At 45.9% G+C, this 18605-nt stretch overlaps 1 protein-coding gene across 1 annotated transcript in view; it reads right to left on the reverse strand.

The window, feature by feature from the left end:
- The window catches only part of LOC124022899 (nucleolar protein 58-like), a 28284-nt gene that overhangs the window by 3327 nt on the left and 6352 nt on the right, over nucleotides 1–18605 (reverse strand). Inside the window, 2 exon segments of the mRNA XM_046337592.1 lie at nucleotides 4106–4167; nucleotides 5416–5550. Coding sequence (XP_046193548.1) covers nucleotides 4106–4167; nucleotides 5416–5550 — 197 coding nt within the window.

Consider the following 18605-nt stretch of genomic DNA (forward strand, 5'->3'; position numbering starts at 1 on the left):
CAGAGAGACGCGACAGAAGGTTAGTTACCAGAGAGTCGCGACAGAAGGTTAGTTACCAGAGAGACGCGACAGAAGGTTAGTTACCAGAGATGCGACAGACGGCGAGTTACCAGAGAGACGCGACAGAAGGTTAGTTACCAGAGAGACGCGACAGAAGGTTAGTTACCAGAGAGACGCGACAGAAGGTTAGTTACCAGAGAGACGCGACAGAAGGTTAGTTACCAGAGAGACGCGACAGAAGGTTAGTTACCAGAGAGACGCGACAGAAGGTTAGTTACCAGAGAGACGCGACAGACGGCGACGTTACCAGAGAGACGCGACAGAAGGTTAGTTACCAGAGAGACGCGACAGACGGCGACGTTACCAGAGAGACGCGACAGACTGCGACGTTACCAGAGAGACGCGACAGAAGGTTAGTTACCAGAGAGACGCGACAGAAGGTTAGTTACCAGAGAGACGCGACAGAAGGTCAGTTACCAGAGAGACGCGACAGAAGGTCGGCGTTACCAGAGACGCGACAGAAGGTCAGTTACCAGAGAGACGCGACAGAAGGTCAGTTACCAGAGAGACGACAGAAGGTCAGTTACCAGAGAGACGACAGAAGGTTAGTTACCAGAGAGTCGCGACAGAAGGTTCAGTTACCAGAGAGACGCGACAGAAGGTTAGTTACCAGAGAGACGCGACAGAAGGTTAGTTACCAGAGAGACGCGACAGAAGGTTAGTTACCAGAGAGACGCGACAGAAGGTCAGTTACCAGAGAGACGCGACAGAAGGTCAGTTACCAGAGAGACGCGACAGAAGGTTAGTTACCAGAGAGACGCGACAGAAGGTTAGTTACCAGAGAGACGCGACAGAAGGTTAGTTACCAGAGAGACGCGACAGAAGGTTAGTTACCAGAGAGACGCGACAGACGGCGACGTTACCAGAGAGACGCGACAGAAGGTTAGTTACCAGAGAGACGCGACAGAAGGTTAGTTACCAGAGAGACGCGACAGAAGGTTAGTTACCAGAGAGACGCGACAGACGGTTAGTTACCAGAGAGACGCGACAGAAGGTCAGTTACCAGAGAGACGCGACAGACGGCGACGTTACCAGAGACGCGACAGACGGCGACGTTACCAGAGAGACGCGACAGAAGGTTAGTTACCAGAGAGACGCGACAGAAGGTCAGTTACCAGAGAGACGCGACAGAAGGTTAAGTTACCAGAGAGACGCGACAGAAGGTTAAGTTACCAGAGAGACGACAGAAGGTTAGTTACCAGAGAGACGCGACAGAAGGTTAGTTACCAGAGAGACGCGACAGAAGGTTGTTACCAGAGAGACGCGACAGAAGGTTAGTTACCAGAGAGACGCGACAGAAGGTTAGTTACCAGAGAGACGCGACAGAAGGTTAGTTACCAGAGAGACGCGACAGAAGGTTAGTTACCAGAGAGACGACAGACTGTTAGTTACCAGAGAGACGCGACAGAAGGTTAGTTACCAGAGAGACGCGACAGAAGGTCTGTTACCAGAGAGACGCGACAGAAGGTTAGTTACCAGAGAGACGCGACAGAAGGTTAGTTACCAGAGAGACGACAGACTGCGACGCTACCAGAGAGACGCGACAGAAGGTTGTTACCAGAGAGACGCGACAGAAGGTCTGTTACCAGAGAGACGCGACAGAAGGTCAGTTACCAGAGAGAGACGCGACAGACGCCAGACAGAAGGTCAGTTACCAGAGAGACGCGACAGAAGGTCAGTTACCAGAGAGACGCGACAGAAGGTCAGTTACCAGAGAGACGCGACAGAAGGTTAGTTACCAGAGAGACGCGACAGAAGGTTAGTTACCAGAGAGACGCGACAGAAGGTTAGTTACCAGAGAGACGCGACAGAAGGTTAGTTACCAGAGAGACGCGACAGAAGGTTAGTTACCAGAGAGACGCGACAGAAGGTTAGTTACCAGAGAGACGCGACAGACGGTCAGTTACCAGAGAGACGCGACAGACGGCGACGTTACCAGAGAGACGCGACAGAAGGTCTGTTACCAGAGAGACGCGACAGAAGGTCGTTACCAGAGAGACGCGACAGAAGGTCAGTTACCAGAGAGACGCGACAGAAGGTCAGTTACCAGAGAGACGCGACAGAAGGTTAGTTACCAGAGACGCGACAGAAGGTTAGTTACCAGAGAGACGCGACAGAAGGTTGTTACCAGAGAGACGCGACAGAAGGTTGTTACCAGAGAGACGCGACAGAAGGTTAGTTACCAGAGAGACGCGACAGAAGGTCAGTTACCAGAGAGACGCGACAGAAGGTCAGTTACCAGAGAGACGCGACAGAAGGTCAGTTACCAGAGAGACGCGACAGAAGGTCAGTTACCAGAGAGACGCGACAGACGGTCGTTACCAGAGAGACGCGACAGAAGGTCAGTTACCAGAGAGACGCGACAGAAGGTCGTTACCAGAGAGACGCGACAGAAGGTCAGTTACCAGAGAGACGCGACAGAAGGTCAGTTACCAGAGAGACGCGACAGAAGGTCAGTTACCAGAGAGACGCGACAGACTGTCAGTTACCAGAGACGCGACAGAAGGTCTGTTACCAGAGACGCGACAGACTGTCAGTTACCAGAGAGACGCGACAGAAGGTCAGTTACCAGAGAGACGCGACAGAAGGTCAGTTACCAGAGAGACGCGACAGAAGGTTAGTTACCAGAGAGACGCGACAGAAGGTCAGTTACCAGAGAGACGCGACAGAAGGTCAGTTACCAGAGACGCGACAGACTGTCAGTTACCAGAGACGCGACAGACTGTCAGTTACCAGAGAGACGCGACAGACTGTCAGTTACCAGAGAGACGCGACAGAAGGTCAGTTACCAGAGAGACGCGACAGAAGGTTAGTTACCAGAGAGACGCGACAGAAGGTTAGTTACCAGAGAGACGCGACAGAAGGTTAGTTACCAGAGAGACGCGACAGAAGGTTAGTTACCAGAGAGACGCGACAGAAGGTTAGTTACCAGAGAGACGACAGAAGGTCAGTTACCAGAGAGACGAGACAGAAGGTCAGTTACCAGAGAGACGCGACAGAAGGTCAGTTACCAGAGAGACGCGACAGAAGGTTAGTTACCAGAGAGACGCGACAGAAGGTTAGTTACCAGAGAGACGCGACAGAAGGTTAGTTACCAGAGAGACGCGACAGAAGGTTAGTTACCAGAGAGACGCGACAGAAGGTTAGTTACCAGAGAGACGACAGACTGCGACGCTACCAGAGAGACGACAGACTGCGCTACCAGAGAGACGCGACAGAAGGTCTGTTACCAGAGAGACGCGACAGAAGGTCAGTTACCAGAGAGACGCGACAGAAGGTCAGTTACCAGAGAGACGCGACAGAAGGTCAGTTACCAGAGAGACGCGACAGAAGGTTAGTTACCAGAGAGACGCGACAGACGGCGACGTTACCAGAGAGACGCGACAGACGGCGACGTTACCAGAGAGACGCGACAGAAGGTCTGTTACCAGAGAGACGCGACAGAAGGTCTGTTACCAGAGAGACGCGACAGAAGGTCAGTTACCAGAGAGACGCGACAGAAGGTCAGTTACCAGAGAGACGCGACAGAAGGTCAGTTACCAGAGAGACGCGACAGAAGGTCAGTTACCAGAGAGACGCGACAGACGGCGACGTTACCAGAGAGACGCGACAGACGGCGACGTTACCAGAGACGCGACAGAAGGTTAGTTACCAGAGAGACGCGACAGAAGGTCAGTTACCAGAGAGACGCGACAGAAGGTCAGTTACCAGAGAGACGCGACAGAAGGTCAGTTACCAGAGAGACGCGACAGAAGGTTAGTTACCAGAGAGACGCGACAGAAGGTTGTTACCAGAGAGACGCGACAGAAGGTCTGTTACCAGAGAGACGCGACAGAAGGTCTGTTACCAGAGAGACGCGACAGAAGGTTAGTTACCAGAGAGACGCGACAGAAGGTCAGTTACCAGAGAGACGCGACAGAAGGTCAGTTACCAGAGAGACGCGACAGAAGGTCAGTTACCAGAGAGACGCGACAGAAGGTCAGTTACCAGAGAGACGCGACAGAAGGTCAGTTACCCAATACAGTAGTCTCCAGGGTTAACTCACCTCTTGTGTTGGTATTTGTCAGACTTCGCCATGGCTTTGCCTGTTCCACTGATTCTTCTGATCTGAAGGGATAAACAAGGGTCAGCACAATATTAGGGGATCGGTAGAGTAGGAGATGAGTAGGGGACAAGCAGGATATCACTGTTTAACTTCACTAGGGTAGGGGGCAACATTCGGGAATTTTGGATGAAAAGCGTGCCCAAACTAAACTGCCTGCTACTCAGTCCCAGAAGCTAGGATATGCACAGATTTGGATAGAAAACCCTCAAAAGTTTCCAAAGTGGTTCAAATAATGTCTGAGTATAGCAGAACTGATTTGGCAGGCGAAAACCTGAGAAAAGTCCATCCAGGAAGTAGATTTTTGGTTGTTGGTTGTATAGTTCTCTATACAATGCCATTACAGTATCCGTTGACTTATGACTGTTGCTATGCAGTTCCTATGCCTTCCACGAGATGTCAGCAGTATTTATAAATGGTTTCAGGTTTGTTATTCTGAAAAATGCGGGAGTAGTCTGAATGACTGGACCCTACAGTGTCAAGAGCTTTTTCATGCTCAATCACGAGAGCGTGCCTTTCTTGTTAACCTTTTATATTGACAACGTTATTGTCCGGTTGAAATATTATCGATTATTCAGGCTAAAAACAACCTGAGGCTTGAATATAAAACATTGTTTGACATGTTTCTATGAACTTGACGGATACAATTGGGATATTTTGTCTGCCTGTTGTAACTGAGCCGTGGATTACTGAAGAAAACAAAACGGAGGTTTTTGGATGTAGACACTATCGAACAAAAGGAACATTTATTGAATAAATTAAAGTCTTCGTGAAACCATATGAAGATCATCAAAGGTAAGGGATTCATTTTCTCTCTATTTCTGACTTGTGTAACTCTGCTTAGCTGGTTACTGTTTTGTAATGATTTGTCTGCTGGGCGATGTTCTCAACTAATCACATTGGTATGCTTTCGCTGTAAAGACTTTTTGAAATCTGACAGTGGTTGGATTCACAAGAAGTTCATATTTAAAACTATGTATAACACTTGTATGTTTTCAGATTTTTAAAATAATTAGTATTTCTGTTTTTGAATTTGGCGCTCTGCAATTTCCCTGGATGTTGGCCAGGTGGGACGCTAGCGTCCAACGTACACCAGTGAGGTTATTAATGCAAGCTCAGATGAGGTAGTGACTGAAAAGCATCAGGTAGTTTCAGGACTGTTGACATTAGTCATCATCATCACTGATTGGCATCTCATGTGGGCTGGTTGTTTTGGGCCTCTAGCAGTAAGGGGCAGAGGGAGAGCTACTTACTCCCTTCTCCTCTAGGTGGCGTAGTCTGGCCTCCAGCTTGGCACGGTTCTCAACTCCCATCTCAGCGTTTGTGTCCTCTCCCAGGGCATCGTAGCGGATCGCCAGAGATGCTTTGGCTGCCAGCATCCTGGAGATCTGAGAGGAGAGAAAGAAGCTTGACTAGAACATGACAACAGTACTGTGGAGTGGAGAGACATTCAGATTAGAACTAGATCACACCTGGAACATGACAGCAGTACTGTAGAGTGGAGAGACATTCTGATTAGAACTAGATCACACCTGGAACATGACAGCAGTACTGTAGAGTGGAGAGACATTCTGATTAGAACTAGATCACACCTGGAACACGACAACAGTACTGTAGAGTGGAGAGACATTCTGATTAGAACTAGATCACACCTGGAACACGACAGCAGTACTGTAGAGTGGAGAGACATTCTGATTAGAACTAGATCACACCTGGAACACGACAGCAGTACTGTAGAGTGGAGAGACATTCTGATTAGAACTAGATCACACCTGGAACACGACAGCAGTACTGTAGAGTGGAGAGACATTCTGATTAGAACTAGATCACACCTGGAACATGACAGCAGTACTGTAGAGTGGAGAGACATTCAGATTAGAACTAGATCACACCTGGAACATGACAGCAGTACTGTAGAGTGGAGAGACATTCTGATTAGAACTAGATCACACCTGGAACATGACAGCAGTACTGTAGAGTGGAGAGACATTCTGATTAGAACTAGATCACACCTGGAACATGACAGCAGTACTGTAGAGTGGAGAGACATTCTGATTAGAACTAGATCACACCTGGAACATGACAGCAGTACTGTAGTGTGGAGAGACATTCTGATTAGAACTAGATCACACCTGGAACACGACAGCAGTACTGTAGAGTGGAGAGACATTCTGATTAGAACTAGATCACACCTGGAACATGACAGCAGTACTGTAGAGTGGAGAGACATTCAGATTAGAACTAGATCACACCTGGAACATGACAGCAGTACTGTAGAGTGGAGAGACATTCTGATTAGAACTAGATCACACCTGGAACATGACAGCAGTACTGTAGAGTGGAGAGACATTCTGATTAGAACTAGATCACACCTGGAACATGACAGCAGTACTGTAGAGTGGAGAGACATTCAGATTAGAACTAGATCACACCTGGAACATGACAGCAGTACTGTAGAGTGGAGAGACATTCTGATTAGAACTAGATCACACCTGGAACATGACAGCAGTACTGTAGAGTGGAGAGACATTCTGATTAGAACTAGATCACACCTGGAACATGACAGCAGTACTGTAGAGTGGAGAGACATTCAGATTAGAACTAGATCACACCTGGAACACGACAGCAGTACTGTAGAGTGGAGAGACATTCTGATTAGAACTAGATCACACCTGGAACATGACAGCAGTACTGTAGAGTGGAGAGACATTCTGATTAGAACTAGATCACACCTGGAACATGACAGCAGTACTGTGGAGAGACATTCTGATTAGAACTAGATCACACCTGGAACACGACAGCAGTACTGTAGAGTGGAGAGACATTCAGATTAGAACTAGATCACACCTGGAACATGACAGCAGTACTGTAGAGTGGAGAGACATTCAGATTAGAACTAGATCACACCTGGAACATGACAGCAGTACTGTAGAGTGGAGAGACATTCTGATTAGAACTAGATCACACCTGGAACACGACAGCAGTACTGTAGAGTGGAGAGACATTCAGATTAGAACTAGATCACACCTGGAACATGACAGCAGTACTGTAGAGTGGAGAGACATTCAGATTAGAACTAGATCACACCTGGAACATGACAGCAGTACTGTAGAGTGGAGAGACATTCTGATTAGAACTAGATCACACCTGGAACATGACAGCAGTACTGTAGAGTGGAGAGACATTCTGATTAGAACTAGATCACACCTGGAACACGACAGCAGTACTGTAGAGTGGAGAGACATTCTGATTAGAACTAGATCACACCTGGAACACGACAGCAGTACTGTAGAGTGGAGAGACATTCTGATTAGAACTAGATCACACCTGGAACACGACAGCAGTACTGTAGAGTGGAGAGACATTCTGATTAGAACTAGATCACACCTGGAACATGACAGCAGTACTGTAGAGTGGAGAGACATTCTGATTAGAACTAGATCACACCTGGAACACGACAGCAGTACTGTAGAGTGGAGAGACATTCAGATTAGAACTAGATCACACCTGGAACATGACAGCAGTACTGTAGAGTGGAGAGACATTCAGATTAGAACTAGATCACACCTGGAACATGACAGCAGTACTGTAGAGTGGAGAGACATTCTGATTAGAACTAGATCACACCTGGAACATGACAGCAGTACTGTAGAGTGGAGAGACATTCTGATTAGAACTAGATCACACCTGGAACACGACAGCAGTACTGTAGAGTGGAGAGACATTCTGATTAGAACTAGATCACACCTGGAACACGACAGCAGTACTGTAGAGTGGAGAGACATTCTGATTAGAACTAGATCACACCTGGAACATGACAGCAGTACTGTAGAGTGGAGAGACATTCTGATTAGAACTAGATCACACCTGGAACACGACAGCAGTACTGTAGAGTGGAGAGACATTCTGATTAGAACTAGATCACACCTGGAACACGACAGCAGTACTGTAGAGTGGAGAGACATTCTGATTAGAAAACTAGATCACACCTGGAACATGACAGCAGTACTGTAGAGTGGAGAGACATTCTGATTAGAACTAGATCACACCTGGAACACGACAGCAGTACTGTAGAGTGGAGAGACATTCTGATTAGAACTAGATCACACCTGGAACACGACAGCAGTACTGTAGAGTGGAGAGACATTCTGATTAGAACTAGATCACACCTGGAACACGACAGCAGTACTGTAGAGTGGAGAGACATTCAGATTAGAACTAGATCACACCTGGAACACGACAGCAGTACTGTAGAGTGGAGAGACATTCTGATTAGAACTAGATCACACCTGGAACACGACAGCAGTACTGTAGAGTGGAGACATTCTGATTAGAACTAGATCACACCTGGAACATGACAGCAGTACTGTAGAGTGGAGACATTCTGATTAGAACTAGATCACACCTGGAACACGACAGCAGTACTGTAGAGTGGAGAGACATTCTGATTAGAACTAGATCACACCTGGAACACGACAGCAGTACTGTAGAGTGGAGAGACATTCTGATTAGAACTAGATCACACCTGGAACATGACAGCAGTACTGTAGAGTGGAGAGACATTCTGATTAGAACTAGATCACACCTGGAACACGACAGCAGTACTGTAGAGTGGAGAGACATTCTGATTAGAACTAGATCACACCTGGAACACGACAGCAGTACTGTAGAGTGGAGAGACATTCTGATTAGAACTAGATCACACCTGGAACACGACAGCAGTACTGTAGAGTGGAGAGACATTCTGATTAGAACTAGATCACACCTGGAACACGACAGCAGTACTGTGGAGAGACATTCAGATTAGAACTAGATCACACCTGGAACACGACAGCAGTACTGTAGAGTGGAGAGACATTCTGATTAGAACTAGATCACACCTGGAACACGACAGCAGTACTGTAGAGTGGAGACATTCTGATTAGAACTAGATCACACCTGGAACATGACAGCAGTACTGTAGAGTGGAGACATTCTGATTAGAACTAGATCACACCTGGAACACGACAGCAGTACTGTAGAGTGGAGAGACATTCTGATTAGAACTAGATCACACCTGGAACATGACAGCAGTACTGTAGAGTGGAGAGACATTCTGATTAGAACTAGATCACACCTGGAACACGACAGCAGTACTGTGGAGAGACATTCTGATTAGAACTAGATCACACCTGGAACATGACAGCAGTACTGTGGAGAGACATTCTGATTAGAACTAGATCACACCTGGAACATGACAGCAGTACTGTAGAGTGGAGAGACATTCTGATTAGAACTAGATCACACCTGGAACATGACAGCAGTACTGTAGAGTGGAGAGACATTCTGATTAGAACTAGATCACACCTGGAACATGACAGCAGTACTGTAGAGTGGAGAGACATTCTGATTAGAACTAGATCACACCTGGAACATGACAGCAGTACTGTGGTGTGGAGAGACATTCTGATTAGAACTAGATCACACCTGGAACATGACAGCAGTACTGTAGAGTGGAGAGCCATTCAGATTAGAACTAGATCACACCTGGAACACGACAGCAGTACTGTAGTGTGGAGAGACATTCTGATTAGAACTAGATCACACCTGGAACACGACAGCAGTACTGTAGAGTGGAGAGACATTCTGATTAGAACTAGATCACACCTGGAACACGACAGCAGTACTGTAGAGTGGAGAGACATTCTGATTAGAACTAGATCACACCTGGAACATGACAGCAGTACTGTAGAGTGGAGAGACATTCTGATTAGAACTAGATCACACCTGGAACACGACAGCAGTACTGTAGAGTGGAGAGACATTCTGATTAGAACTAGATCACACCTGGAACACGACAGCAGTACTGTAGAGTGGAGAGACATTCTGATTAGAACTAGATCACACCTGGAACACGACAGCAGTACTGTAGAGTGGAGAGACATTCTGATTAGAACTAGATCACACCTGGAACACGACAGCAGTACTGTAGAGTGGAGAGACATTCTGATTAGAACTAGATCACACCTGGAACACGACAGCAGTACTGTAGAGTGGAGAGACATTCTGATTAGAACTAGATCACACCTGGAACATGACAGCAGTACTGTAGAGTGGAGAGACATTCAGATTAGAACTAGATCACACCTGGAACATGACAGCAGTACTGTAGAGTGGAGAGACATTCTGATTAGAACTAGATCACACCTGGAACATGACAGCAGTACTGTAGAGTGGAGAGACATTCTGATTAGAACTAGATCACACCTGGAACATGACAGCAGTACTGTAGAGTGGAGAGACATTCTGATTAGAACTAGATCACACCTGGAACATGACAGCAGTACTGTAGTGTGGAGAGACATTCTGATTAGAACTAGATCACACCTGGAACACGACAGCAGTACTGTAGAGTGGAGAGACATTCTGATTAGAACTAGATCACACCTGGAACATGACAGCAGTACTGTAGAGTGGAGAGACATTCAGATTAGAACTAGATCACACCTGGAACATGACAGCAGTACTGTAGAGTGGAGAGACATTCTGATTAGAACTAGATCACACCTGGAACATGACAGCAGTACTGTAGAGTGGAGAGACATTCTGATTAGAACTAGATCACACCTGGAACATGACAGCAGTACTGTAGAGTGGAGAGACATTCAGATTAGAACTAGATCACACCTGGAACATGACAGCAGTACTGTAGAGTGGAGAGACATTCTGATTAGAACTAGATCACACCTGGAACATGACAGCAGTACTGTAGAGTGGAGAGACATTCTGATTAGAACTAGATCACACCTGGAACATGACAGCAGTACTGTAGAGTGGAGAGACATTCAGATTAGAACTAGATCACACCTGGAACACGACAGCAGTACTGTAGAGTGGAGAGACATTCTGATTAGAACTAGATCACACCTGGAACATGACAGCAGTACTGTAGAGTGGAGAGACATTCTGATTAGAACTAGATCACACCTGGAACATGACAGCAGTACTGTGGAGAGACATTCTGATTAGAACTAGATCACACCTGGAACACGACAGCAGTACTGTAGAGTGGAGAGACATTCAGATTAGAACTAGATCACACCTGGAACATGACAGCAGTACTGTAGAGTGGAGAGACATTCAGATTAGAACTAGATCACACCTGGAACATGACAGCAGTACTGTAGAGTGGAGAGACATTCTGATTAGAACTAGATCACACCTGGAACACGACAGCAGTACTGTAGAGTGGAGAGACATTCAGATTAGAACTAGATCACACCTGGAACATGACAGCAGTACTGTAGAGTGGAGAGACATTCAGATTAGAACTAGATCACACCTGGAACATGACAGCAGTACTGTAGAGTGGAGAGACATTCTGATTAGAACTAGATCACACCTGGAACATGACAGCAGTACTGTAGAGTGGAGAGACATTCTGATTAGAACTAGATCACACCTGGAACACGACAGCAGTACTGTAGAGTGGAGAGACATTCTGATTAGAACTAGATCACACCTGGAACACGACAGCAGTACTGTAGAGTGGAGAGACATTCTGATTAGAACTAGATCACACCTGGAACACGACAGCAGTACTGTAGAGTGGAGAGACATTCTGATTAGAACTAGATCACACCTGGAACATGACAGCAGTACTGTAGAGTGGAGAGACATTCTGATTAGAACTAGATCACACCTGGAACACGACAGCAGTACTGTAGAGTGGAGAGACATTCAGATTAGAACTAGATCACACCTGGAACATGACAGCAGTACTGTAGAGTGGAGAGACATTCAGATTAGAACTAGATCACACCTGGAACATGACAGCAGTACTGTAGAGTGGAGAGACATTCTGATTAGAACTAGATCACACCTGGAACATGACAGCAGTACTGTAGAGTGGAGAGACATTCTGATTAGAACTAGATCACACCTGGAACACGACAGCAGTACTGTAGAGTGGAGAGACATTCTGATTAGAACTAGATCACACCTGGAACACGACAGCAGTACTGTAGAGTGGAGAGACATTCTGATTAGAACTAGATCACACCTGGAACATGACAGCAGTACTGTAGAGTGGAGAGACATTCTGATTAGAACTAGATCACACCTGGAACACGACAGCAGTACTGTAGAGTGGAGAGACATTCTGATTAGAACTAGATCACACCTGGAACACGACAGCAGTACTGTAGAGTGGAGAGACATTCTGATTAGAACTAGATCACACCTGGAACATGACAGCAGTACTGTAGAGTGGAGAGACATTCTGATTAGAACTAGATCACACCTGGAACACGACAGCAGTACTGTAGAGTGGAGAGACATTCTGATTAGAACTAGATCACACCTGGAACACGACAGCAGTACTGTAGAGTGGAGAGACATTCTGATTAGAACTAGATCACACCTGGAACACGACAGCAGTACTGTAGAGTGGAGAGACATTCAGATTAGAACTAGATCACACCTGGAACACGACAGCAGTACTGTAGAGTGGAGAGACATTCTGATTAGAACTAGATCACACCTGGAACACGACAGCAGTACTGTAGAGTGGAGACATTCTGATTAGAACTAGATCACACCTGGAACATGACAGCAGTACTGTAGAGTGGAGACATTCTGATTAGAACTAGATCACACCTGGAACACGACAGCAGTACTGTAGAGTGGAGAGACATTCTGATTAGAACTAGATCACACCTGGAACACGACAGCAGTACTGTAGAGTGGAGAGACATTCTGATTAGAACTAGATCACACCTGGAACATGACAGCAGTACTGTAGAGTGGAGAGACATTCTGATTAGAACTAGATCACACCTGGAACACGACAGCAGTACTGTAGAGTGGAGAGACATTCTGATTAGAACTAGATCACACCTGGAACACGACAGCAGTACTGTAGAGTGGAGAGACATTCTGATTAGAACTAGATCACACCTGGAACACGACAGCAGTACTGTAGAGTGGAGAGACATTCTGATTAGAACTAGATCACACCTGGAACACGACAGCAGTACTGTGGAGAGACATTCAGATTAGAACTAGATCACACCTGGAACACGACAGCAGTACTGTAGAGTGGAGAGACATTCTGATTAGAACTAGATCACACCTGGAACACGACAGCAGTACTGTAGAGTGGAGACATTCTGATTAGAACTAGATCACACCTGGAACATGACAGCAGTACTGTAGAGTGGAGACATTCTGATTAGAACTAGATCACACCTGGAACATGACAGCAGTACTGTAGAGTGGAGAGACATTCTGATTAGAACTAGATCACACCTGGAACACGACAGCAGTACTGTGGAGAGACATTCTGATTAGAACTAGATCACACCTGGAACATGACAGCAGTACTGTGGAGAGACATTCTGATTAGAACTAGATCACACCTGGAACATGACAGCAGTACTGTAGAGTGGAGAGACATTCTGATTAGAACTAGATCACACCTGGAACATGACAGCAGTACTGTAGAGTGGAGAGACATTCTGATTAGAACTAGATCACACCTGGAACATGACAGCAGTACTGTAGAGTGGAGAGACATTCTGATTAGAACTAGATCACACCTGGAACATGACAGCAGTACTGTGGTGTGGAGAGACATTCTGATTAGAACTAGATCACACCTGGAACATGACAGCAGTACTGTAGAGTGGAGAGCCATTCAGATTAGAACTAGATCACACCTGGAACACGACAGCAGTACTGTAGTGTGGAGAGACATTCTGATTAGAACTAGATCACACCTGGAACACGACAGCAGTACTGTAGAGTGGAGAGACATTCTGATTAGAACTAGATCACACCTGGAACACGACAGCAGTACTGTAGAGTGGAGAGACATTCTGATTAGAACTAGATCACACCTGGAACATGACAGCAGTACTGTAGAGTGGAGAGACATTCTGATTAGAACTAGATCACACCTGGAACACGACAGCAGTACTGTAGAGTGGAGAGACATTCTGATTAGAACTAGATCACACCTGGAACACGACAGCAGTACTGTAGAGTGGAGAGACATTCTGATTAGAACTAGATCACACCTGGAACATGACAGCAGTACTGTAGAGTGGAGAGACATTCTGATTAGAACTAGATCACACCTGGAACACGACAGCAGTACTGTAGAGTGGAGAGACATTCTGATTAGAACTAGATCACACCTGGAACACGACAGCAGTACTGTAGAGTGGAGAGACATTCTGATTAGAACTAGATCACACCTGGAACATGACAGCAGTACTGTAGAGTGGAGAGACATTCTGATTAGAACTAGATCACACCTGGAACACGACAGCAGTACTGTAGAGTGGAGAGACATTCTGATTAGAACTAGATCACACCTGGAACACGACAGCAGTACTGTGGAGAGACATTCAGATTAGAACTAGATCACACCTGGAACACGACAGCAGTACTGTAGAGTGGAGAGACATTCTGATTAGAACTAGATCACACCTGGAACACGACAGCAGTACTGTAGAGTGGAGACATTCTGATTAGAACTAGATCACACCTGGAACATGACAGCAGTACTGTAGAGTGGAGACATTCTGATTAGAACTAGATCACACCTGGAACACGACAGCAGTACTGTAGAGTGGAGAGACATTCTGATTAGAACTAGATCACACCTGGAACATGACAGCAGTACTGTAGAGTGGAGAGACATTCTGATTAGAACTAGATCACACCTGGAACACGACAGCAGTACTGTGGAGAGACATTCTGATTAGAACTAGATCACACCTGGAACATGACAGCAGTACTGTGGAGAGACATTCTGATTAGAACTAGATCACACCTGGAACATGACAGCAGTACTGTAGAGTGGAGAGACATTCTGATTAGAACTAGATCACACCTGGAACATGACAGCAGTACTGTAGAGTGGAGAGACATTCTGATTAGAACTAGATCACACCTGGAACATGACAGCAGTACTGTGGTGTGGAGAGACATTCTGATTAGAACTAGATCACACCTGGAACATGACAGCAGTACTGTAGAGTGGAGAGCCATTCAGATTAGAACTAGATCACACCTGGAACACGACAGCAGTACTGTAGTGTGGAGAGACATTCTGATTAGAACTAGATCACACCTGGAACACGACAGCAGTACTGTAGAGTGGAGAGACATTCTGATTAGAACTAGATCACACCTGGAACATGACAACAGTACTGTAGTGTGGAGAGACATTCTGATTAGAACTAGATCACACCTGGAACACGACAGCAGTACTGTAGAGTGGAGAGACATTCTGATTAGAACTAGATCACACCTGGAACACGACAGCAGTACTGTAGAGTGGAGAGACATTCTGATTAGAACTAGATCACACCTGGAACACGACAGCAGTACTGTAGTGTGGAGAGACATTCTGATTAGAACTAGATCACACCTGGAACACGACAGCAGTACTGTAGTGTGGAGAGACATTCTGATTAGAACTAGATCACACCTGGAACATGACAGCAGTACTGTAGAGTGGAGAGACATTCTGATTAGAACTAGATCACACCTGGAACACGACAACAGTACTGTAGAGTGGAGAGACATTCTGATTAGAACTAGATCACACCTGGAACATGACAGCAGTACTGTAGAGTGGAGAGACATTCAGATTAGAACTAGATCACACCTGGAACATGACAGCAGTACTGTAGAGTGGAGAGACATTCTGATTAGAACTAGATCACACCTGGAACACGACAGCAGTACTGTAGAGTGGAGAGACATTCTGATTAGAACTAGATCACACCTGGAACATGACAGCAGTACTGTAGAGTGGAGAGACATTCTGATTAGAACTAGATCACACCTGGAACACGACAGCAGTACTGTAGAGTGGAGACATTCTGATTAGAACTAGATCACACCTGGAACATGACAGCAGTACTGTAGAGTGGAGACATTCTGATTAGAACTAGATCACACCTGGAACATGACAGCAGTACTGTAGAGTGGAGAGACATTCTGATTAGAACTAGATCACACCTGGAACACGACAGCAGTACTGTGGAGAGACATTCTGATTAGAACTAGATCACACCTGGAACATGACAGCAGTACTGTGGAGAGACATTCTGATTAGAACTAGATCACACCTGGAACATGACAGCAGTACTGTAGAGTGGAGAGACATTCTGATTAGAACTAGATCACACCTGGAACATGACAGCAGTACTGTAGAGTGGAGAGACATTCTGATTAGAACTAGATCACACCTGGAACATGACAGCAGTACTGTAGAGTGGAGAGACATTCTGATTAGAACTAGATCACACCTGGAACATGACAGCAGTACTGTGGTGTGGAGAGACATTCTGATTAGAACTAGATCACACCTGGAACATGACAGCAGTACTGTAGAGTGGAGAGCCATTCAGATTAGAACTAGATCACACCTGGAACACGACAGCAGTACTGTAGTGTGGAGAGACATTCTGATTAGAACTAGATCACACCTGGAACACGACAGCAGTACTGTAGAGTGGAGAGACATTCTGATTAGAACTAGATCACACCTGGAACACGACAGCAGTACTGTAGAGTGGAGAGACATTCTGATTAGAACTAGATCACACCTGGAACATGACAGCAGTACTGTAGAGTGGAGAGACATTCTGATTAGAACTAGATCACACCTGGAACACGACAGCAGTACTGTAGAGTGGAGAGACATTCTGATTAGAACTAGATCACACCTGGAACACGACAGCAGTACTGTAGAGTGGAGAGACATTCTGATTAGAACTAGATCACACCTGGAACATGACAGCAGTACTGTAGAGTGGAGAGACATTCTGATTAGAACTAGATCACACCTGGAACACGACAGCAGTACTGTAGAGTGGAGAGACATTCTGATTAGAACTAGATCACACCTGGAACACGACAGCAGTACTGTAGAGTGGAGAGACATTCTGATTAGAACTAGATCACACCTGGAACATGACAGCAGTACTGTAGAGTGGAGAGACATTCTGATTAGAACTAGATCACACCTGGAACACGACAGCAGTACTGTAGAGTGGAGAGACATTCTGATTAGAACTAGATCACACCTGGAACACGACAGCAGTACTGTGGAGAGACATTCAGATTAGAACTAGATCACACCTGGAACACGACAGCAGTACTGTAGAGTGGAGAGACATTCTGATTAGAACTAGATCACACCTGGAACACGACAGCAGTACTGTAGAGTGGAGACATTCTGATTAGAACTAGATCACACCTGGAACATGACAGCAGTACTGTAGAGTGGAGACATTCTGATTAGAACTAGATCACACCTGGAACACGACAGCAGTACTGTAGAGTGGAGAGACATTCTGATTAGAACTAGATCACACCTGGAACATGACAGCAGTACTGTAGAGTGGAGAGACATTCTGATTAGAACTAGATCACACCTGGAACACGACAGCAGTACTGTGGAGAGACATTCTGATTAGAACTAGATCACACCTGGAACATGACAGCAGTACTGTGGAGAGACATTCTGATTAGAACTAGATCACACCTGGAACATGACAGCAGTACTGTAGAGTGGAGAGACATTCTGATTAGAACTAGATCACACCTGGAACATGACAGCAGTACTGTAGAGTGGAGAGACATTCTGATTAGAACTAGATCACACCTGGAACATGACAGCAGTACTGTGGTGTGGAGAGACATTCTGATTAGAACTAGATCACACCTGGAACATGACAGCAGTACTGTAGAGTGGAGAGCCATTCAGATTAGAACTAGATCACACCTGGAACACGACAGCAGTACTGTAGTGTGGAGAGACATTCTGATTAGAACTAGATCACACCTGGAACACGACAGCAGTACTGTAGAGTGGAGAGACATTCTGATTAGAACTAGATCACACCTGGAACATGACAACAGTACTGTAGTGTGGAGAGACATTCTGATTAGAACTAGATCACACCTGGAACACGACAGCAGTACTGTAGAGTGGAGAGACATTCTGATTAGAACTAGATCACACCTGGAACACGACAGCAGTACTGTAGAGTGGAGAGACATTCTGATTAGAACTAGATCACACCTGGAACACGACAGCAGTACTGTAGTGTGGAGAGACATTCTGATTAGAACTAGATCACACCTGGAACACGACAGCAGTACTGTAGTGTGGAGAGACATTCTGATTAGAACTAGATCACACCTGGAACATGACAGCAGTACTGTAGAGTGGAGAGACATTCTGATTAGAACTAGATCACACCTGGAACACGACAACAGTACTGTAGAGTGGAGAGACATTCTGATTAGAACTAGATCACACCTGGAACATGACAGCAGTACTGTAGAGTGGAGAGACATTCAGATTAGAACTAGATCACACCTGGAACATGACAGCAGTACTGTAGAGTGGAGAGACATTCTGATTAGAACTAGATCA

This window comes from Oncorhynchus gorbuscha, unplaced genomic scaffold (assembly GCF_021184085.1).
Source record: "Oncorhynchus gorbuscha isolate QuinsamMale2020 ecotype Even-year unplaced genomic scaffold, OgorEven_v1.0 Un_scaffold_1476, whole genome shotgun sequence".
Lineage (NCBI taxonomy): Eukaryota > Metazoa > Chordata > Actinopteri > Salmoniformes > Salmonidae > Oncorhynchus > Oncorhynchus gorbuscha.